The 25158-nt window shown below is 35.4% G+C and overlaps 1 protein-coding gene across 4 annotated transcripts in view; it reads right to left on the bottom strand.

Annotated features, from left to right (window-relative positions):
- Window positions 1-579: 579 nt before the first annotated feature.
- TNKS2 (tankyrase 2) overlaps window positions 580-25158 on the bottom strand; it is a 66910-nt gene continuing 42331 nt past the window's right edge. For 2 of the 4 annotated variants that reach the window (XM_002756415.6, XM_035268459.3), the window contains 14 exons: window positions 23813-23958; window positions 23072-23237; window positions 22143-22362; window positions 19542-19651; window positions 18649-18837; window positions 15262-15514; window positions 14453-14535; window positions 13354-13474; window positions 10536-10633; window positions 10009-10083; window positions 8163-8268; window positions 6273-6459; window positions 3843-3999; window positions 580-3009 (listed from right to left, as the gene is read on the bottom strand). In XM_002756415.6, the coding sequence (XP_002756461.1) occupies window positions 2947-3009; window positions 3843-3999; window positions 6273-6459; window positions 8163-8268; window positions 10009-10083; window positions 10536-10633; window positions 13354-13474; window positions 14453-14535; window positions 15262-15514; window positions 18649-18837; window positions 19542-19651; window positions 22143-22362; window positions 23072-23237; window positions 23813-23958 (1974 nt within the window). In that variant the 3' untranslated portion in view covers window positions 580-2946. The remainder of the gene's footprint in view (window positions 3010-3842; window positions 4000-6272; window positions 6460-8162; window positions 8269-10008; window positions 10084-10535; window positions 10634-13353; window positions 13475-14452; window positions 14536-15261; window positions 15515-18648; window positions 18838-19541; window positions 19652-22142; window positions 22363-23071; window positions 23238-23812; window positions 23959-25158) is intronic. The other 2 variants (XM_017979129.4, XM_078346010.1) reach the window with 1 other exon arrangement.

Genomic DNA, 25158 nt, shown 5'->3' with positions numbered 1-25158 from the left:
AAAGGCACAGTCAGGAGTACTGATTGTAAGAGCTCTGGGAAATCTGCATGTTTTCTTGCCTCATCAACCTGCAAACAACTGGATCACAATAAACACCTGAAACTGGCAGGCATACTTGAAATAGCAAGCAAATACTTCCATATTACCCCAAATGAAGCAGGAACATAAAGCTGCTCAAATATATTTCAAAGCCAAAAGACTTAAGAATTATTTGTACCATCATTCTCTTATGGAAAACAGGGAATTGATCACACACAAGGAAACTTAACATACTGAAGTCTAATATACATACAACTAATATGCTTTTTAAAACAGCAATAAATATCACTAACTGAGGTTTGGAAACTTATTAAGAATGTTTTCATATAACACAGACATATAAATATATTCCTCTTTATAAGGTAAGAAGATTAATTTCCCAGGAATGGGCTTTAAGGTTTACCAAAGTTGTGTTGGATGGACTAAATGCTGAAAACATCTTATGGCTACTTTCATTTTACTGAGCAAGTATGGCTACAATATTCAATATTTAAACTTCAAACTGCATTCTTTATCACTATTAGACTCAGAACTACATTGTTTTCCTGCAATTGTGGTTTATTGTAGTATCTTAATCCATTTTCTCAAAGACCATTCAACACATTTATACTATTCCAGTAATTACCATGCTACCCAGAAAAACAAGTGAACAGTTTATTAAGAATTAAATGAGGGTATGGAATGTGATGCAGTCTAAGACACTGAAGATGGGTATAATAGTACTACTTGCACAAAAAGTTAAATTTCACTTCAAAAAAAATCACAAGACAAAAGAAAACGCAATTCTATCATTATAAAATAAGCCATTTCATGCAAAGTACTAATCAATCCCCCCCCCACAACCCCAACTTCCCAACGAACAAAACGCTATCTGAAAACACTGCCATGCTAACATATTAACCACAGTATATTCATTCATGGAAAAACACACTCATCAAGCAATGGATTAGATGAAATAACACAGTTTGCAATATTGTAAACTTATAGACCACAATGATTTTACATGAAAAGCAATTCCAGATTCACTCATAGGGAGAGTAATATGGGCTAAATGTTGAGAGATAATGTAAATATAAACCCCATTAATTCTCTCATTATCTTCTAATTATAAAACCTGGAAACTTAGATAATCTGAAAAATTTATATAAAATTTGGATTACTCCATTTGTGTACCAAGAAATGACTTTAGGATCATATTCATGATTACTAGAGAGCTGTATAAAAAGCACTTCAATGTCAGGATTTGACCTCTTAAATAATGATCATAATTTACATCATAGAAACAACTCCAGAAATGCATTTACTCTGATTAACTCTTACTCAGGACAAGAAACATGATTTTCTAGCACTTTATATATAAGTTACCGCAAAGGGCCAGTTAATTTACAGACTGAATAAAACGAAAAATAAAGGTGAACTGGTACAGAGAGCGATGGGGAATGTCCTTACTAAGTGAGTAAAGATCTTTCCTCGACTTTGGAGGGAGCTACAGTCAACAAATAAAATAGACCACCAAGCCGTAATGCATATACGTCTCTGTAACAAGATGCTTAAGCGTGCTTCCTGGAAAAGAGTTTTATATTAGAAAATAGGAATGGCATTTTATGGGAGCATTTCCTTCTATAGCTGCCAAACTGAACACAGGCCTAGTCAGCATATGGTGTACAAACTGAGAGTGTATTTCCAATTGGGCGTAACATCATGGAGAGGCAACCCAGGAGCAAGTAGCACCTGTTTCACTGTACTAGCCCATTCAGGAAGCCTGGAGGGACTGAGACAACTACAGTTTATAGTTCTGGGTTGAGTTTGCCCATGATGTATAGTTTGGCCATAAACATAGCAATAAAACCAAGTAAAAAAGAATGGAAAAAAAAATACTTACGATAAAAAACTACCCAGTCTTGTTGGCTATTTTTTTCCCTTTAGATTTAAGGTAATTAGAATACATTGGGAAATGATTTAGGATTATCCTTCCCCACCTTGAAATGTAACATTTTACTTAAGTTCCATGAAAAGAACACAGTAATTATTTAACAGCAAGATTTAGTTTCTCTAAAAAACAGGAGCACTTTGCTCTAATTTTCACAGAATGACTTTAGAAAATTTTCCAACATGAAACCAGAAATTGAGGCCAGTAGAGAAGCTTCTTTAGTAATCGGACCTATCATAGTTAGAGCTCTTTGGAATGTGTCTTATACATACAAAAGTATCACAAATTAAATCTTCAGCATATTCATAAGTTCTATGAGAAAGATTTCTAATGACAGATAAAAGCTCCCATCAGCAAATTAAATCTGATAAATCAATCTTTCCCAACTAACAACTCAACATAGCGTCGTCTGGAATCAAATGTAAAGATCACTCAATCATGATGATGCAAGATGAAGTACAGATGAACAATACATATGAAAAAACTTTGTAAACCGCTGCAGTTCTAAAACAGATTTATATTACAAAGCAATGTAAATAAATATTGGGCTAGTACAAAAGCTCTTATTTACAGTTTTACAAATGAAATTGCATTCAGTGTAAATGCTGTGTTTTAAAGAACACAGTACTGTATTAGTAAAACGAGCTGTTGAGGGCATTACAGTTTCTGTTAGAATCAATGAATAATGTATAAAAGGTTCAAGTTAACTCTGTTTATAATTTAGTACAGACAAACCCAGTTTAACCTGGAATGGCATCTGTTAAAGTGCTGAAAAACAGAAAATATTTAGAAAACACTGTACATTATTAAAGCTTTATCAAGTCAGAATGTTAAACTTCTTTCACATTTTTATCCTTTTGCTATAGGCTTGTGGGGCAAGATGATTTTTTTTTTTTCAGCAAAGGAGTAAAACTTAAGAGGCCACTGCTGCTTTGATGATTTTAGGTTCAGTGGAATTAGTTTCTTAAAACAACTATTTATCCATCAACCATACCTTCAGGTCTCATAATCTGGTAAGTAATTAAATACTCAGGATAAGCCTGGAAGAGAAAGAAATTCAAATAACGGTACACAAATTTTCTTGAAAGACAAATAGACTTCCTGTAAGTATTCCTAACGTTAGGGAGGAGGCTCTAAATTAGTGTTGTAGATCAGAATCATCTAGGGACATTTTCTCAAAACATCTTTATCCTGACTACAATCCTTTCGATTTTCAATCAGTGAGTCTAGGATGAATACTAAGTTCATGTCTGATTTTAGTAACTGAGGTGATTCCAATACCTACCCGCAATTCAGAACACTGCTCTAGATCTACTTTTGGCTGGATCTATGCCACTGACAGCAAGACACAATTATATACTTCTTTGCTACAGACAGGCTAACTGTTAAATACAAGATTTCAATCATTTATAAGAGCTAAAATAATCCGGTACAATTGACAAAATTTGAATAAAGTCTGTAGGTCAGATATAATTACCTCGATGGCATTTTCCTGATTTTGATAAATATAAGGGAATATTCTTGTTTTTAGGAAATTTACATGGAAGCAGTTAATGGTAAAGGGGCATGCCCTGCAAATTACTCTCAAACAGTTCACAAAAAAATATGTATACATAAACAGGGAAGGAAGAATGATAAAGGAGAAAAAAAGAGAATGATAAAATATTAACATTTAGGAAATCTAGGTAAAGGTTATTAGGGGATTCTCTTTACTATTTTTGTAACTTTTCAAGTCTGAAATTATTTCCAAATAAAATTAAAAAAAAATCCAGTTCTTAAGGCAATAATATGTCTTGTCAATTCAAGGGATTAGTAAAAAGTTAAAGTATGCCTCTCCAGCATTTTTGAAGATAAACAAATAAAACTGTATTACCTGTTCTCCTCTGTAAATAACATATTCAGCTAATGCTAGGCCATTTACACTGGGTCTACCAGTGACTGAGTGATGACCTGGAGGAGAATGTGCCATTTTCATTGCACTGAACTGCAGGAAAGACTTTCCCAAGGTTACCCGGCAAAAGAGCAGCTGCCTATAACATGAAAAGGAAAAGATCACCCTGAAGGCAAATTTGACACATAAATATGACAATCTGTGGGCATGGCATAAGTTTTACAAATTTATTTATACATAAATATTTATGATTGTTTTTATCATTTCACCCCTAAAAGAACTTTTTAAGAATTTCTTCTACTACTCTTATTAATGAAATAATTTGTCACCTTAGTCCTTATTTTAACTACCTTAAAAATTGTAATAACCCTATAGAGATGCAGACTCTACCACCTTGTTTATATCTTAGCAAACACACGAGTCACTGGGCAAGTGGGAAGAGGGCTTAAGGACCTTCCATCAAGTGGCTTGCAAAGTTGGACACATATCTAATTAAGTTGATTTTACCTTCAAAATATATTTGAAATCCATTTACTTTTCTTAATTCTACTGTCACCATTATGTCTAATCACTGAAATTTTTCCCTGGACTATCATACAATGGCTTCTAAAACAGTCTTCTGTTTCTACTCCAATTCCTGTCCATATCTTTCCCATTCATGTAATTAAAATAAATAAAAATTAGATCAAGTCACTTTTCTGCTTAAAACCTTTTAGAGGCTGCTCACTGTACTTCAGAGAAAATCCAAATTCTGCACAGTGGCTCCAGTTTCTCTGATCTCATTTTATGTTCATTATGCCCCATGCACATTAGTTTTTTTCTTTTCTTCACAAAGGCCAAACTTCCTTTACTAATGGTCCCCATCCATATAATTTTCACCACCATTGGAATGGTATCTATTTTACCACTCTTCCACTCGCTGACACCCACTCAATTCTCAGACTTCAGCTGAAATGTTACTTCCTTAGATAGGTCTCTCCTTCCGACCAATTTCAGTAGATTACCCTCCCACTTCTCTCAGGCATGTGATTGGCCTTTCTTAGTTTCAAACAACCTTTTGGTATTGCGTCACTGTTTCTTTTTAGAAGATAACAGGAGATTTTGGTAGACTAGTTGGTGGTTCTATCTTCCAAAGAAGAGAGAGGTATTAAAATGTTTCTTATTACTAATAATCAGAACTATTTAGGCTTCAGACTATATATGATAAGTAAAAACAGCAGTGTTCAATGTACAAAATCTCAGGAAATTACATGCCTCCTAACCAGCCTAATTTATGATCTAAAATAGAAGTGGGTGGGAGGTCAAACATAGGAGGGCCTACTGCATACCAGCTATGCAAGTCTAAATTTAGAGGGATAACAGTAAAAACAAAACAAACATGAAGAAAGAACTTGTTTCCCTCCAGGACTGCAATTCTTTGTCTCAGGAGCCCTTTGAAATCAGCTGGGAAGCTTTTAAAAATTCTAATATCCAGATCACGCCTCAGACTAATTAAATGAGACTCTCTGAGGGTGGAACACAGGTATTAATAGTTTTTAATATTTGCTAGGTAATTCCAATGTGCTGCCAAAGTGCTAAGTACTGTTCTAAGGGTTTTGTTCTAGATCAGTGGTCAGAAATACAGCGCCACATCTGGGAACTTGGTAGATACTCAAATTCTAAAGCCCACACCAGATCTATTAAATCAGCAACTGAGGAGGTGGCATCTAAGAATCTGTTTAAATAAGCCCTCTAAGTGATTCGATGCTTGATAAACTATGCTCTATATGTTCAATAAACAGTGCCCTAACTGTGGAATAAATCTCAGGAATTAATCTTATTGGATTTTTCAAATGGCATAACTTTTTGCCTATAAGAATTTTATAAGTTAGGGCCAAGTTACTGAAATGATTTTTAACAAGTGAGTTAGAACAGGTAATTAAAAGTGGAAAAAAAGTACAAAGTAGTTATTTGATTATTATTTGCTTTCTAAAACGATAAATGTTTTAATTGTAAGTTCTAACAGCAAATTGAGGATTAGGACTCAGGCACTGCCATAAAACAGACTCGACAAATAATGCCATTTTAGCATTTGAATACTAGATTTTTGAAGAGTCCACAGAGTCGTATAATATTCAAGGACTACAATAAAGCCTCTTTCATGCCTAATGTTACTTTCTACTCAGTATGCTTCAAGGCAGCAGGTATTCTAATGATTAAATTAGTTAAATAGGTCAAGTGCTTAAATTATAATTGGCCCATACAGATCATTTAATAAACATTAGCAATTATAATCAGTGAGAGGGCCAAAAGCAACCTAAAACATGCCTAGCTTGCATTCTTAAGGCTGTCCAACGTAATGCTTTGCTCTAAAAAATGTAACTAGTTCTTATCTGATTATTACAAAAATAACGAGAACAAGTGATGTCTTACCTGTGGCAAATGTAACAAGATCTGTCTTTGTGAACTGGACACCCAGTACCTCCTCCAATTCCATATACATATTGATTGCTTTTGGAAGAATTTTCAGCAAAATAGATGCCAGCTCCAAACATGCCACCTATGTATGCATGCCTTTCATCAAAGCCTTTGTGGATAATTGCATTCACAAAAGGAGACCCTGAAATACATATAGATGGATAACAACAATTTAAAATTTATCTTAAAAGAAAAGGCAAAAAACTAGTTTCTTAGAAACAGAATTCTTAAATATACAGCCTCACCACAATAAAGCCGGAACAAAAAGGGGTAACCAGCTAACTGTCAGCCAGCTTACTATTTTAGAATAAAGAACTGCTAACATCAATTAATGTTTCTAATAGGATGCTGGTTCATGTGCTAAAATAAGGACACAGATTGAACTAGAAAAACAGATTACCTGAAATATCAATGCAAGAGTTATCAAATGTCAGACTGAAAATCCATACAAATCTGAAACCAAGAGTCCTGTCTTAGCCTCCTGAGTAGCTGGGACTACAGGTACACACTACCACGCCAAGCTAATTTTTATATTTTTAGTAGAGATGGGGTTTCATCATATTGCCAGGCTGGTCTTGAACTCCTGACCTCAGGTGATCCACCCAACTCAGCCTCCCAAAGTGCTGGGATTACAGGTTTGAGCCACTGCACCTGGCCCAACTTTCACATTCTTATTCTCTTTCTTATACCTCTTCTCTCTCTTCTATCCTTCCACTTCTGCCTTTCATCGACTTCAATACAAGATTCTATCTGCAAATGTGGGACTTTCTCTCACTCCTTGCACATTGACTTTTTTCCTCTTTCCTTGGGAGTGGAGTAGAGTGGGAGATGGTAAAAGTAAAAAACCCACAGCTAATTCATTTATAAAGATCACATTCCCTGTCCACAGGGAGATAGGAAAATACACTGAATTCTACTTTACAGAAATACAGATGAATAATAGAATCACTTTTTGAGTTAACTTGAGAAAACCAAAATTATTTATATTACAAATTAGAAAAACCACATTATAACCATCAAGTTAATAGACAAATATTATGCTCTGGGTCAAGAGATTATCCTTATGATTATTTAGGGTTTTGGAATAAGGAGGGCTATTTAGATACTGCACATGAATCCATTCTGTTACTGCCATTCTCTGAGGGTACCATGAAGTTTCTTGTGTTTTAGAGAACTTTACAGGTCTCTAACATTTTTCTGCAATCAAGAACAAGTGAAGAAACAGACTAGAACTTCTATGGGTAATGTACCTGAAGGCCTGATAAATACTACATTAATATATTTAACTTTGCTAAAATTTGAAAGACTAATCAACACCTGTCAGCTTATAATAAAAAAAACCAGAAAATTCCAAGAAGAATAAGTAATTGTGCTTTCAATTCTATAGTTATCGGAAACCTCTACAGGTTCAATAACAATGCTTCTTTTCACATCATGTGGGTTTGATACTTAGAATAAAAATCGGAATAGGATATATTCCTTCTTTTGAGGTGATTCCCAGGTCTTATTTTATTTTTAATTCAATCAGTTAGTTAAAACACAAAATTTCTTAGAGTGACCATAAGCAAAATTTACTATTTAAAGAAAAAAGGAAAAGATAGTCAACACTCCCATTTCTCTCTATTTTTTACTGTGGTAATCTTATTTATAAACAATCCATTATAAAATATACAAATTCAAAAGAAGTTGAAAATATGAATATAAATGTAAAATTTACAGAAACACTAGGTTTATTTTAAAAGAAGGACATAAAGAATATACAGGCTTATTATTATTTCACATCCAAACCAAAAAAACGATTCTAATGTGGAGGACAGTGGTAGAGTTGCGGGGGAGGAATCTTACCATGAAATAGCATTCGTTCATTGGCATGATTGTGGTTTTCTTCAGAAACTTCTTTTCTCCTGTGAGTATATCTTTCCCATAGTTTCTTGTTACAAACCTTCTGAATCTACAAAAATAAGCCAGTAAAATCAAATCTTTAGGTCTTTATAATTACTTACTGACTTCTTCATCTAAACCAAAGATAGGTCATAAATTTAGCTAGAAGGGAGGCAAAACTTTTCTCTGAAATATAAAATGTGTTAATAAACTAAAAATACCTTGTCCCAACCATAAAGTTGGAAGTATAGCTACATTTTGGAGATTAAAAAATTCAAAGAAAAAAAGGCTATATGTGAAGGTCAAGAATACTGTTAACTTATTAAAATACTTCCATTCTCACTGACTTAAAACTATTACAAAAACACCTCCAAATCAGACATGCCAAATTTTTTTCTGTACAAAGTACTAGAAAGATTATCTTTCTCTCCCAATGTATCTGTCTCAGAGTACCATATTAATCTGTTTTAAATTAAGAATATTTGAAATAGTGTCCTCTCCCCACCCACAACACACAAACACAATTACTCCCTTGACCCTCTAATTCTGAAAATTTTTGTCTGGAGAAGATTTTATGGTAGATGCTTATCTCATTATGAATATTTCTAGGAACAAAATTCACAATCCTAGTGTTGTTTCTTAGCCATGTTTAAAGGTGCTATAGCCCCCTGCTGGTCCCTAGAGCACACCTGGAAGCTGATGGTTTTATTCTTGACTCAATGCAAAACATTGCTACAGATGCAGTCAAGGACCATAACTGTCATAAATAGATCTGATTTATGCATTAAAAAGCAACAAAGAAACCCAGTTTCATCACTGAAAAATTTTTCATTAAACATTACATGAAAATATCTTTATTAGAAGAAGAAAAGTGTATCTTTCTCAAATCCAACTACTTTAGAAATCAAACACACAATCTCTCTCCTGCTCTCACTCTTAACAAAACTTCACACATTTTGTTAAGGCTTGTAGACAAAGTGGACTTGACTGAAATGTACCTGTAGTAGGCATGCATTTGTCTGATTAAATATTATACTCATAGTATGTTATGAAACAGTAATACAATACAGCTGATTTTATACTGTTCAGAGTTTAACATTTGTGTATCAGGAAGGCATCTGCCACATTTTAATTCTAACCTTATGTCTCGTTTTTACAATTATTAAGAATATACTGCATCAATGTAGTTAATACAAATTCATTATTCATTAAGTATGGTGTGAAGTTTTGATTGCTCTAGTTCTAGAAAAACATAATGTTGCAAAAGTTCCTAAGAAGAGTAACTAAAATCAGTAAGATAGAATGGTCATTAAATGACTCAAAACATTTCTAAAACACTGTTTTTTTTTTTTAAAAGATGAAGAGAGAATACTATTAAAGTTTATAAAAAGGTGATATATCTGGGGACTTTAAGAAACCTGGAGTAGTCAATCAGTATAAAAAAATACCATTCTATGGCTATAAATATGGTATCTGTCACAGGAAAATTTAGCTTTGTTATAATAGGGTACTTTAATAGTACTTTATATAAAGTCTTGAACTTATAGTATTTATCATTACCCCAAGATAAAGCATAACCCATAAACTTGAATATGTTCAACAAGAATTTAATTATTATCCATTATTAAAAATAGTAGCAGGACTTGGAGAATATTAATCTTCCAATAGTTAAATTCTTCCCCAAAACAGTCTCTGACGGTGAGTCAAGGACTTACTAGGCTAGACAGATTATACTCTTATGAAAGTTACTTATGGCTTCAGGCTTTGAAAACTATGGTCTCAGAAAACTTTATTTTCACTAATTTATTACCTTGAGAATATTGTATCTATTGAAGATTCCACCTGCATGACCTCCATCTCTGTGCTCTCGAACTGTACTTTGCATCTGATGGAAAAATGGTTTGAAATATATGTGCATTAGCATTTGTATATTTTCTGATTTGGCAAACATGGTTCTTGACTCATCTGACTCTGTTTTTGAGAATACAAAACGGGTTTTAACATTTTTGTTATTCAAAGAATATGAGGGCTGGGGATGGTAGCCCACTTTAGGAGGCTGAGGCAGGCAGACTGTGTGAGCTCAGCAGTTCAAAACCAGCCTGGGCAACATGGCAAAACCCCATCTCTACTAAAAGTACAAAACAAAAACAAAAACAACAAAAAAGAATCTGAGTTTTATAAATTCATGGGTAATATGTTCTAGAGACAGTTATTAGAAAACAATTATTTCTAGATCAAAATTATATAATGCAAACTAAAGGAAGAAAAAGAAGCCAGAGGATGCAAGGTGAACTAACCATACGAAGCCAGCCTACTATTGAAGGTATATGAACATACCTCTTCCTCCACAGACTGAAACTCTTTATCGTCAGGAGACAGATCTATGAGAATTGTTCCACTACCACAGGTGTTCAAAGTTAAATATGGATTAAGACCTATGAAACAAAATTTGAAGGTAGAAAAATAAATTGCCAATAAACAATGAACATCAAAACCAAAAATAACCACCTAATTTTTCTGATGCTTACTACCAATTTTGAAAAAATTTTATACTGTGATAATTTAGCTATTTAGAAAGGTTGAAAGTACAGAGTTCCTATGTACACTTCACCCACTTTCGCCCTAATGTTACCACTTTACAACCATAGCACATTTGTCAAAACTGATTAACTAAAGTATAGAAGTTATTTTTTTCACCAGTTTTCCCCACTAATGTTCGTTTTTTTTGTTCTGGGATCAAAACCAGTACACCACATTGCATTTAGACTACAAATTTTTGACCCTGACAAGTAGTAAGTGATTCTGTGGAAAAATTTCAGAAAATCTTTCCCTTTATCTCCTATTCTGAATGAGTTTGTAACACATTTCCTTCTTCAAATTACTTCCTTTGCTAACTACACAGGCCTTTCAACATTTATCTTTCTTCTTTGTAAATATGAGGAAGAATTATGACAGAATCTTGCAGAGCCTCAGGTAATTTTAAATCACCCTAGAATGAGAAATCCATAATTTACCAGCTATTGAATGTATATTCTGTTGCATAATAGATTATCTCAGCAATGAATTTGTGATGTTTTCCAAATGTCAATGACTAAGATAATCATATATATTTTTGTATCCTTACTCTTACAAAAGCTTTTAAAATTGGATTTTAAACAGAATTTTCTAATTCCTTTGATATATTTGTAGCACAACTTTCTCCTTTAATCTCTACAACAATATCTCCAACACCGCTGTTTTCCTGTGTAGGGGCCAAATCCTTTACTGCTGGGCCAGTGCATGAAGTTTGCCTCTGGAGATGAAGAGCACTACTGTGGTTCTAAGCTATAGTCTGAAGAACAGGACTACTACCAACACGCCAATGTTAATAAACACAGTGGCCGAACTGCAATATCTTTAAGGATTATGAAGAGCATATGGAGAGTATTTTACAGAAAAAAGACTGTGACAAATGCTTGACTAAGGCATCTGCAACGTATGCAAGAAGATGTTTATCAATACTGAAAGATCAGTATGGTACTAGTCATCTATTGACTTGATGTACTGAAAATAGGTAAAGCTGTTAAGTCAGCATGACAGATTGCTAGAAGATCATCACAGGCAGCTACCAGTTCCACTTTGTAAATTAGGTAGAAGTATGGAATCCCTGTTGGTTGACTAACATCAGGTTGGGAAAGAAAAAAAGAATCCTGGCTTCAAGTGAACATAAGGAAGGTGGTAATTTTATGTAGGAAAGTGATCCTGATATACTAGATCAGACATGACATTCTGTCTCATGACATTTCTCCTTCATATAGGAATGGATGTTCCTATCCAACAACATTCAGATGTATCAGAGTGACTACAGGACCAGAGGTGGCATGAAAGTACCTCAGCCATTTGGAGGCAATGTATCTATTTCTGTCATTGAGCCTTTCAGCTTTTCAGTGCAGTCCTAACACCTAAGATATGTTTAATATACAAATACTGCCAGCTTTCCTTTTCTACCCTGCCTCTTTCCCAAAAGACTCTTGTTATCCTAATACTCCATCACAATCTTATCATACCAGATCAGTATTATTCCAGTAGAGTCACAATGATGGTCCACAACTGAGGGTTCTAGTTCCTCATTTTTAGTGCTAATTATATTGTATGCTAATATTCCAGGAAGCCATGGATTTTTCCTCCTCTTTATCTTATAACAATTTGTCCTCTATACTAGAAAAAGCCAAGACTATATTGCACTTTAAATATCTTGTCCTAGTCCCTATCAGGCAGTAAAATACATCTACCTTTAATTGAGCTTATTCTAGAATACCAGTTTAAAGTATTCCTTAGCTTGAATCACCTACATTTTTAGAAGTGCTCTTATTTCTTCAGAGGTGGACCCCATCCTGTCTGGCATACATTCTTTCCCAAAAATGCCTTCATTTTTACTAAGGGAGGTTTCTCTTTAACCCCAGCTGTACGGCTAGGACATTCAATTATTGGATATTTTTGACCCCAGGATATATCACTCCCTCAGTTTAACAATAAAGTTAAATGTGGTTTTGACACTTAATTCACCTTTTTATACCCATACCTGGTACAGACAAAATGTTAACATCTGCTGAATTAATGCAATTTGCATTTTCCTTATTTGACAACATTAAGGAGAAATAGAAATATTATTCAACTTTGTTTTGTTCAATTTCCTCAGTTGCAACATTATTGTTTTTCAGTATTTTCCAGTATTTTCATCCCAAGTGCTTAAAATTTTATCTATGTATAGAGATCTATTACAGTATTTTAAGGGTTAGCCTGAATACTTAGTCATTATCTATTATATTACCATAAGAAATGAGATACTTATTTCAGATCTTTAAAATTATAAAATTTTAGAGCTAGAATAATGTCAGAAAATAATCTCAACTAACTTCCTTATTTTCAGGAGTTAAGACAATTCCCAAATTTCTGAATGATCCAGAAATTTTACTTAGATTCACATCTTAACAGCAGCAGCTCAGTAAGTTAGTAGCAGAGTTAAAACTTAATCCCAGTTTCCCGAATCCTAAATTAGTATTCTTCCTATTAAACAGATTCTCTCATACATATTTTAAAATTATAATTTAGTACACTAAGGGTTACCTTTATGTAAACTGTTAAATTGACAACAGCAATTATTAAAATAAAATACCTTGTTGTCCGGAGATAAGTCTCTCAACTCCTTTAATTAGTTTGTGTCTATGTCCATAAGCATTGATTCCAATCTCCTTCAGCTCCTTGTGCCCCATCTCAACTAATACATCCAAAGTGATCTTACACAAGAGAAGGAAACTATTTAGAACGCTATGTGGTGAACAGTCATATACTGGTGTTCTCATAATAGGTAAGATTCATACATTTGCTCCAGGTTATTTTAAACATTTCTAAAAGTGTTATTTCCATTTAGCATAAGAACCTGAGCAGAACTAAAATGCAAAACAAAAACGCACTTTCAAATTAACCATATTCACATATTTTATCTTTTCCATAACACTTTTCTACCGTCACTCTACATCCAATCCTATTTATATAATGTCTTTCAGTGGTTCCTTCCAAGTCTGGACTATGCCAAGTGGTACTTCTGCATCACTGTTCAAAGTAAACCTTTTACCTTTAATATAGTAATACATTATGGTTTCATGAAATTGAAGCCATTTTTTAAAATCCTGTTTTATTTACACACGTTCCATGAAGCTTTCCATGAAGAGTCCAGCTCACAGTAATCTCTTCCTTCTTCAAATTTCTAAAATCTATGCTAAAGCTTGAATTTTCATATGTTCTTATTCTAGTTCCCTGACTACAGTGGAAGTTTCTTTGGGTGCAAATCTACAATAACATGATTTTCTGAAAAACCCCAAAAATCAGTAAATGTATTCTGTCAGAGTACTTTAAGACTGCTTAGAAAAGCCCAGATATGGCTGGCATATTCATATACCTTCCCATAGCAGCTAGAAAAGTGTCAGGCTTAAGAGAGAGAACTGAATAGAGACAGCTCAAGGATAACTAACTTCAATAACTGAATAAGCTAAACTTCCCATTCAAGAAAGCTATTTACTACACAAGTCAATTGTGTGGTAATAAACTAAATGAAAGTTCCAAGATCAAGCCAAATTAGAAGGCTGACTGATGTCATTTCTTAAAAAACATTCTCTCCCAATAGCTTACATGGTTCAGCTCATTTCAAGTTTGTTCCAAATTTTCCTTGAGCTTCCATAAAACACTAAACACAACAATATGATTCATCTACTCACCTGTTCTCTCTCAAATATATCCATTAGGTGCTCAAGCCCAAGATTCCTTACGAATTGAGTTATGCTAAAATCTACTCCTGGAACTGGGAGATAAAAAAAATCCAAAACAAATAGAATTTCACACCAGAATAACGTATTTCATCACTATAACAATAATGTCGTATTAGTATATATGAAGAAATAAAGAGGAAGCAAAATATTTATAGCCACTTAGTATATAATACTGAACAAGAGAAAGCTATACAATTTCAACATTAGAAAAAACAGTTAATCAATGGGGCAGTCTCAGTACTCCACATTGTTGCGTAAGGTGAAATGAATTTTAACAGGAAAGGTTTACATCCAAAGAGTAGGTTAAGGACTGGGAGTGGTGGCTCATGCCTGTAATCCCAGCACTTTGGGAGGCCGAGGTGGGTGGATCACCTGAGGTCAAGAGTTTGAAACTGGCCTGGCCAACATGGTGAAACCCCATCTCCACTAAAAACACAAAAATTAGCCGGGTGTGGTGGCAGGTGCCTATAATCCCAGCTACTTGGGAGGCTGAGGCAGGAGAATCACTTGAACCCTTGAGGCAGAGGTTGTAGTGAGCCGAGATCACACCACTGCATGCTAGCCTGGGTGACAAAAGCAAAACTCTGTCTCCAAAAAGAAAAAAAAGAAAGCAATATAAGGCTAAACCTTTTTAAGGCTATGTTAACTAATTCCATACTAATAGTTGTATTTAAAGTTAAAAATGACTTTTTAGCATCCCAAAAGACAAATATGGGTTACAATACCAGTTAGAAAGTTATTTTTGCAGAATGTCTCACCCTCCTTTTTCTCCAAACTGGAAGCACCCTCTGTTCCACTTGAACTAACTACTGAAGACAGTTCTGAAAAACTCCCAGATAAGTTGTCAAGACTGCTGGCTGCAGAAAGGCTTGATGGGCTAGATGGACCTGAAGAGAGAGCATCTGCAGTGGCTCCTGGGCTTCTCACACCATTGAGCACTTGAGGCTTGTAACAAGAAGGCAGAACAGAAGGGGGCATGGCTGCTGTCAGAAGAGCGCTGACGTCATCTGCCTAGGGTATGTGTCAGAGACAAAATCTGCCATAAGCAAGTTTTAAAATGCTATTATACCTAATAAAATATATTTAAAAATATGACAAAACCCAGTAATTTGTGCCAGGATTATCACAATGAAGGATTATTCATTTTAAAAAGTGAAGCAAATATAATACAGGTCAAACATCCCAAGTCTGAATTTTTTAAAATGTTGATGTAAAGCTCAAAAGAAATGTTCATTGTAGCATCTTGGATTTCAGATTTTGGGATCAGGGATGCTCAATAGTAAATATAGTCCAAGTATTTCAAAATCTGAAGAAAAAAAAAAAAAAATCCAAAAGCCGAAACACATCTGGTTCTAAGCATTTCCAATAAGGGATATTCAATCTGTATCCAGCTAAACTGTTATTAAAATATAAGACATAATTGAGAACATCTCTTCCAAAACACATATAATCAAAATATAACTTAAATGTGGCAAAGCATGAGCAAAACCCTAATTCTGATATTATGACTGAGAAGCACAACTAATTACGGAAATACCAATTTTAAAAGGTAAGAGCTTTTAATCCTATTGTGGTTATTCTGAAAGAAGTAACTCAACCTACGTGGAACTTTAGCAAACACTATCGTTTGCATTTCCTGAAAAACATTCAGCCATATATTTGTTCCTCAAAATTGAAACTTTTTGGAGAGGAGATGGGGAGGAAAGATAATCCTTTTAATCAAATCTGCTAGAATGGGACCAGGTGTGGTGGCTTATCCCTATAATCCCAGCACTTTGGGAGGCCGAGGCGGGTGGATCACTAGAGGTCAGGACCAGCCTGGCCAACATGGTGAAACCCTGTCTCTACTAAAAATACAAAAATTATGGGCCGGGCGCGGTGGCTCACGCCTGTAATCCCAGCACTTTGGGAGGCCGAGGCGGGTGGATCACGAGGTCAAGAGATTGAGACCATCTGGTCAAACAAGGTGAAACCCCGTCTCTACTAAAAATACAAAAAATTAGCTGGGCATGGTGGTGCGTGCCTGTAGTCCCAGCTACTTGGGAGGCTGAGGCAGAATTGCTTGAACCCAGGAGGCGGAGGTTGCGGTGAGCCGTGATTGCGCCATTGCACTCCAGCCTGGGTAACAAGAGCGAAACTCCATCTCAAAAAAAAAAAAAAATTATTAGCCAGGTGTGGTGGCGCATGCCTGTAATTCCAGCTACTCGAGGCTGAGGCAGGAGAATCATTTGAACCTGGGAGGTGGAGTTTGGAGGGAGCCGAGATTGTGGCCACTGCACTCCAGCCTGGGTGACAGAGCAAGATTCTGTCTCAAAAAACAAACAAAAAACAAAAAAACCTGCTAGAATGGAAAAAAGTCCCCACATTTACTGGTACATTAATTTGTTTAATTAGTAATATATACTATTCTTTCATAATGTACAACTAATATTCAGCAAGGAATAAATCAGTACTTGTTTCATAGTCATTTGTTCTGCCTATTCCAGTCATCACCTTTCTCTTCCCCCAGTCCGTGCAGGGTCATGGCACTCAGTTTATATATGACATTTGTTTATAATAATAGTATCATTTATTGAGTGCTTTTTATACACCTGATACCATGCCAAAGACTTTAAGTAAATTACCCCATTTAATTCTCACATTAACCTGATACATTTTACCCCTATATATAGATGAGCTAACTAAGTTTAGAGGTTAGGCAATTTGTAAGATTGTACAATTTAAGTGGTGGAGCTGGAATTCTAGGACTGGTCTGTCTGACTCTAAAGCCTTTGTATGTTCTCTAGAGCATTTTGCTTCCCTGTCACTTAATTATATCTGGTTGATGAACATATGGGTGGAATGAATTCCAAATGTTCACTTTTAAGGTAGTTTGAAACTAGAAAGACATTTCCCTGAAGAGATAATGTTGCAAATATGGCTGGGTTGTCAGTGGCTGAGAAAAATCTGCTGAAGCCCCAATGCAGCTGAACTTCATCAGTTTCTTACAGTAACTTGTAACAATGGAATCTCTCTCAGTAGAAAGCAGTCTGCAGAAATGATTCCCCTTCCTTCCCATCTCAGAAAGAATTCCTTCTTCCTTTCCTTCCACTGTGTCCTCAGTGGTAGTCAATGTCCTTAATGGTAGAGGCAGAGAGAGGCATCTGCTTCAGTGCCCAAAGCAGAGGTGGAAGGTTCAGTGGGAGCTCTTAAACCTGCTCCACGCTCTGGAGGAGGGAAGGAACACAGGACCTCCACAGGAAAGTGGGTAATAGGCTTGTTTCATGAACAGTTAAGGTAGGGTGAGCAATAAGAACTCTGGGATGAGGTAATGTGGGAGGAAAAGGAATCTCTACTGGCAGCAGGTGCTTTGCAGCTTTGTGGCTGCACCCTGGGGGCAACGTTCCCAGTTGGGGCTGTGTGTAAGACCCAAAGTCTCTACCATCTTGTGCTGCACTGTAAGTAACAGTATTCTCTGAGGGCCTGGGCCTGTTTAGTTTCCTAACTAACATAAAAAGTTATATCATGTACTTATTTTTCCTATTTCCAAAGTACTCAGTATACAAGTATTGATCATTCTACTCTATAGAAAAATAATTACATTACTCTATAATTCTATTTTATATATATACATATATATACACACATATATATACTTTTTTTTTGAGACTAAGTCTTGCTCTTGTCACCCACGCTGGAGTGCAATGGCACAAACGCAGCTCACTACAACCTCTGCCTCCCAGGTTCAAGTGATTCTCCTGCCTCAGCCCCCTGAGTAGCTGGGATTATAGGCATGTGCCACCACACCTGGCTAATTTTTGTATTTTTAGTAGAGACGGAGTTTCACCATGTTGGCCATGCTGGTCTCGAACTCCTGACCTCTGGTGATCCACCTGCCTCAGCCTCCCAAAGTGCTGGGATTACAGGCATGAACTACCACATCTGCCTTAAGTCTATTATATTTTAATACTAAAGAAGTCTTGCATTAAAATTGGGCTAAAAAACAGATTTTGCCATTCACATTCACTATAAAGACATTTTATAATAACATTTCAAGTGAATTTTAAAAAGTCACAAATTACAACAATCCCGTGAGGAAAAACAACAACAACAACAACAAAAGTCAAAAAAGCACTGAGATTTTTTTCAAAGAGCCCACCACTTACTGAAACTAAATCTAAAGGTGTTTGTCCTTCCTGATTTTTAAGAGTAGGATCAGCTCCATGGGCTAGCAACAAAGCACAAAGCTGTGTTCGTCCCTTTTGGGCTGCTTCATGCAAAGGTGTGAAAGCCCATTTGTCCGTGGCATTGACACATGCATTATACTTTATTAGTAGAGCTGCTACATCTACATGCTGTAAAAGAAAATACCCGTCACAGTCTGAAATATTATTTTGTCACACTTCTTAAAAAAAAACTAGCCATGTACCTACTGCCACATTTTCAAACTTTGGGAAGGAAAAGAAAAACTCTTTCTCCCAACATCACAACTTATGGGTAGCTGATTAAAAATTACAGTGGACATTTCAATAATTGAGGAACTACCCAGAAAAGAGTTAAGAATTCCATATAGCAGGAAATTAAGCTAATGACTTTAGTAATTTCTAATTTATTCAATGTTGTAACTACTAAACATCAATTTAAAAAGCAGCAATCTTCCTCAATTATTCAAACTATACCATTGAAGATCGTCAATTTTGAATGTAACATTCAGGACTATGATAAGTCAGGAACAATGCATCTGAATCTATACAGATTTCATCAACCCCATTGGTGCCCCAGTGGATTTTCTGGGCACCAACAAATAAATAAGATCACCAACGTTAAGAGACGGGTGTTAAGAAAGATAATAAAACAACAACAACACACTGCATATCACACAGCAAGCTTACAACAGATTCAGAACTGAAATTGGGAAGTTAAAATTTAACAACTTCTTTAACTCTCCCATTTACTTCTCTGTAAAATGAGGACATCAAACTAAATTCCATTTGAACTGCAATACTGACCTTCACTTTAAAATTCCACAATTTTTTAAAGGTAACACAGAAGAGCTTACCCCATAAGATGCTGCATTATGTAAAGGAATCAGTCCTCCTTTGTCTTGGGCATTCACATCTGCTCCATGTTGTAACAAATACTCTGCAACTTCTAAATTATTGTAACCAGCTAATTTAGAAAAGAAGTAAAATTATTTTACTTGTTTTTTCTTTTTTAGTCCTATGTCATAATACATCTACTAGTTATATAAAAAAGTCACATATAAGGCATAGACATTACTGAAAAGATTTAAAAAAAAAGAGATTTTTGTATAAATCTGAAATACCTCATTGGACTCTATTAACAATTTGCCTTCTAGAAAACATTTCCCCCTGGTCTCAACTTGGAAGCTTATTATGTTATCTATTAGTTTTGTAGATCCCCAAAATTAGATTAACTGATTTGCTTGTATCTTTCCTATTAAAACCTTCCTACCGAAGTCTCTGCCTTCATGGTTGTTACATAGAACTTCTTGAACTCAGGCACAAAGGTCTCAAGTCCTCAAGTCAAAGGTCTGCAATCACATACAAGTCAAACCAGAGTGGGTCTCAGAGCCCTCTTCCCCAGAAGGCCACAAGAACATGCTTTTTTGATAGAGAGAGCTCAGAGGTACACACCTCTGCAAGTTTGGTAGAGGAACTTAAGTGTTCTACCCGACTTATGTGCTCTACCATGGCTTTAGCCATGAAATAAGACTTATTTCTATTGTAGTTTTATCCTTTTGCTAAAGAATTTAAAGCAAAAGAATTTTAAAAGATCCAGTAAAAAAGAATAAAACTATAAAGCCACCATAAAATATTACACTAATCTAAGAGTCTTTCTAGGTCTCAAGGTATGGTATTTAACACTGCAAAAGTGGACAGAAATATTTTGTGGAAATTATTTGGCTTACAAAGACAACCTGGACACAGATATTAGTGTTAAGTGTTCTAGATAAGCTACAAGAAAAATAAAAGCTAACATAATATGCACAGCACAATTTCCAATTACAGGTCAAGTCATATTTTGTCTTGCATGGACTAGAAACTCCTGATAGCCAGTGGAAGTAAAGCTTTTTCTCACCATGTTACCATTTGTGGCTTATCACTTCCAGAATACTTGAAAGACATATAGAGTAATTGGATGCCTTGGACAGTGAGGTTTCAACTTACAAGAAGTGAGAATTTAAAGGTAAAAATCATATATAACACCAAATTATAATACAAGAATGAAATGAACGGAATAGATTTCCATCTCCCACATTACACAAAGTGGCAGAAATATTCGCATGATTTTTTCTTTCTTTTTAAACCATGTATATTTAGATAAACTTGAACGAGTCCACTGAGCCTATGATGGAACTTCACTGAGGTATTAGCTGTAGTTCAGTGATTTTAATGGTTTATTCCCTAACATCTGTAAAGCAGCTGAAAAAGCTGTACTGAAACCATAATATATGGTATATCTGCCCTAAAAACAAAGGTACACTGTGCTAGTTTTATGAGTGAAAACTTAGAACAAATGTTTTAAATGAATTGTCCCCCACCCCCAAATTCTTATGTTGAAGCCCTAACCCCAGTACCTTAGAATGTGACTGTATTTGAAGACAGAGCCTTCCTAAAGAGCTAAAATTTGGGTGGGCTTGAATATAATCTGACTGGTTTCCTTAAAAATAGAGAAGACTAGAACATATAGAAAGAGACCCCATGTTCCAGGAGGAACATAGTGAGAAGGTAGATATCTGCAAGCCAAGGGGGGCTTCAGAAGAAACCAACCCTGCCAACACCTTGAACTTGGACTCCTAGCCTGCAGAACTGTGAGAAAACAAATTTCTGTTGTAGCCACCCCGTCTTTGGTATTTTGTTACAGGAACTCTTGCAAACCAAAACAACAAATAACTTGGGTGAGAGGTTTATGTAACTTCTGAGAGTTTAAATTTTATTTTATTTTCCTGCTTGTGCTTAGCAGCTATCATCAGGAAGAATAGAAAGCTTTAGCTTTCCATAAAGAAGGCTGGCTCAAGTAGGCATATTTTTCAAAACTGGTTTATCAAAGATGATATAAATAGAGTTATGATCTGGAATAATGATCCCAAAGCACATGGAGTCTGGCAGAGCCTACTTCAATTGTTCTTACTGAATGTAACATACTAGTAATAAAGTGAACTGGAACTCAGCTAATAGCTTCAAGTATGGTTGTCTTGTACAAATATACTAAAGGGTGTAATGGTGGCATTAGAAGATATTTGATTTTAATTGTATTTATTTTTTGAGACAGGGTTTTGTTTTGTTGCTCAGGCTGGAGTACAGTGGCACAATCAAGGCTCACTGCAGTGATCTCCTGGGCTCAATCTTCCCACATCAGCCTCCGAAATAGCTGGGACTACAGGTGTGTGTCACCACTTCTGGCTAATTTCTGTATTTTTTTTTTTGGTAGAGATGGCATTTTGCCATGTTTCCCTCAAACTCCTGGGCTCAAGCAATCCTCCTGCTTTGGCCTCATAAGTATTGAGATTATAGAAATGAGCTACCGTACTTGGCCTAATTTGAATTTTTAAAGTTTAGTTACAGGAAATATTTTACCTGGGTAAAATGAAACTCAGGTGTTACCAGCCTAAATCTGTGAAACTCCATTCACTTACCTGCTAAATGTAAAGGTGTTGAATGTCGGCCTTGGGTATCACGGCAGTTTACATTATCAGGTGAAGACAACTTCTTCACTCTGGCTAAACAACCCTTCTTGGCAGCATCTAGCAAAGCTGCATCTCCCCTAAGCAGATCTTGAATATCTGTATCTCCATCTTTAACAAGATCCAAAGGAGTATTTCCATCCCTGTTTTTCTTTGTAGGGTCTGCACCATGCTAGGCATGTGAAAAACAGAAAAAAAAAGGAGGAAATGGCTTAAATGTGCCTTTGGTCAATGAGAAAATAATCAATGTAACTATACCAAAGAAAAACTAAATTTATATTGAGACTCTACCTTAAAGGTTAACATCCTTATTAATGTTTACTTTATATACAGAATTACAATAAAAAGAATACAGAGGCAGTTAAATATTACTGCATTTCTCTAATGCATTGATGTAGTCAAAATTTTAAACTACATTCAAAATAAAGTAATATTTCTTTAAAAATTAACTTTCATGTTATACCATTTTTACTTTTCATGAACATTTAAATAAAGTATAAATCTCTGTATTCTTGGTATTGTAAAATATCCACTGGAATCTGTATTGAACCAGTATCATCCATTTTATCAATGCTAAATAAATTTGGCTTTTAAGTACATACTTCATCAAATATTTTTAGGTTAAAGTACTAAAGAGGAAAAATAAAAATAGTAACAGAACGATCACATAATAGTTGGCTGTAGACAAAAATAACTCTAGGTGCTGGTAAACTACTTGTGGATTAAAATATAAAATAATGTTTATGACATTTATTCTAAAATCTAGGTACAGAATTAGATAACATTCCTTCCCACTGCTTAAGTGTATACTAGAATTATTTAAAAAATCATAAACATAGTCTACGTAATTCATACTATTTACAGTAAGTAATTAAATATACCTGGAGCAGAAGTTTGCAAATTTCATATTTTCCTTTTGCTGCTGCTTCATGTAAAGGTGTAAATTTCCATAAATCAGCTACATTAACCACTGCTCCATGTTTAACAAGAAGTTCTGCAACTTCATAATGTCCATAAGAACATGCATTGTGCAAAGGTACAAGGCCTCTGAAAAGTAATAAATAAACAAAAATGCCCCAGAAGAACATGTTTTAATTTAAATAATTACATATAACTGGTGAAAGATAATTCTTGAACTACCTGAGACATTATGCTGATTATACTTTGTAAAACCTAAATCTATTTAAGGCAGAAATAAGTTCTTTTTTGGTGAATCGGGAGAACATTTAAAAAATGTTTTAAATGTAGAGACTATAATAACCATCCATATACGCAACATCTAAAATTGTATATTTTTAATAAAAAATAACTTCAAGATAAACTGGAAGAATTCAAAAATCCTCCATGAAAACTGAAAAGTTTACTACATTAAAAATCACCATCACACTAATGCTGTGATCTCCTTGGCCATTATAAAATTCCCATGCATTATGCCAGTAAAGTCTTTATATGAACGCTAACCATATAAAATCTTAATTGAAATTAAAAAGCTCTATTTAATACTTAAGCCAGTGTTAGGAAACAGATTTCCTTGAAAAATAATACATAACATATTTCCAGGTTTTCCTAAAAACGTCAGGTAAAAGTAAGGAAGAGAGTCCGTGACAATCGTTAGTATTTACCCTTTATCTTTAGCATGCACATCAGCTCCGTGCTGGAGCAGATATTCCACCACAGACACTCTGTTATACCCAGCTGCAAAATGAAGTGGTGTAGACTGACGCCCTTCAATGTCTCTGCAGTTGACACTCTGAACAGTACACAGTTTCTGTAGGACAAAATACAACATATATGATACTATATCTATATATTCTAGGAATTTTCAAAATGTCTGACTTATTTTCTTGTCTCTTTAGTATTCTTATTTCATCATATCATTTACTAAGAATTCCTCCGGTCCTCTCATCTATGCCTTTTTTTTGTGTGTTTGAGACGCAGTCTCACTCTCTTGCCTAGACTGGGGTGCAGTGGCACAATCTCAGCTCACCACAACCTCCACCTACCGGGATCAAGCAATTTTTCTGCCTCAGTCTCCTGAGTAGTGGGGACTACAGGTGTGTGCCACCACACCCAGCTAAATTTTGTATTTTTAGTAGAGACGGGGTTTCACCATGTTGGCCAGGCTGGTCTCGAACTCCTGACCTCAAGGGATCCTCCTACCTTGGCCTTCCAAATGCTAAGATTATAGGTGTGAGCCACTGTGCCTAGCCTCATGTATGCCTTTATATTCTACTTTTTCTAAAGCTAAAGGGTACATTTTATCATTAGCACTATTACTTATGTACAGGTAAACTAAGTGCCAATCATCAGCAAGTGTAGCTTCCATTTTGTGGCAAATACACACGGGGTACATGAGATTACTGTAGTATCAGCATTACCGAGGGGCTTATTAAGAATTCAGAATCTCAGGTTGTTATCCACCGAGTCAGAATTTGCACTTGAACAAGATCACTAGGTAATATGTAAACACATTAAAGTTTGAAAAGTAGTCCTTTAGAGCAGTGGTTCTCAAACTTTAATGTGCATTGGTTCAAACCCTCAAATTTTCAGTGTAACTGTTGTAGAGTCTAAAAATCTTCATTTCTAACAAATTATTGGGTGATGCTAATGCTGGTGGTTCAAGAACCATACCACACTATATGGAATGAAATAGCTAGTAGAATGCTGATGGTTAGGCTGGGCGCGGTGGCTCATGCCTGTAAATCCAGCACTCTGGGAGGCTGAGGCAGGCTCATCACTTGAGGTGTGGAGTTCAAGACCAGCCTGGCCAACATGGGTAGTCTCTACTACTTGAGAGACTGAGACAGGAGAACTGCTGGAATCTGGGAGACAGAGGAGGCTGCACCGAGCCAAGATCGTGCCATTGCAGTGACAGACTGTCTTAAAAAAAAAAAAAAAAAAAGAATGCTGATGGTTATATACAGCTCTGGGGAGAATTAAGGAAACAGTCCATTTTCTGTGTTTTTGG

Source organism: Callithrix jacchus, chromosome 12, assembly GCF_049354715.1.
Source record: "Callithrix jacchus isolate 240 chromosome 12, calJac240_pri, whole genome shotgun sequence".
NCBI lineage: Eukaryota > Metazoa > Chordata > Mammalia > Primates > Cebidae > Callithrix > Callithrix jacchus.
Note: the sequence above shows the minus strand (reverse complement) of the source record. Positions and strands in the feature narration are given on the sequence as shown.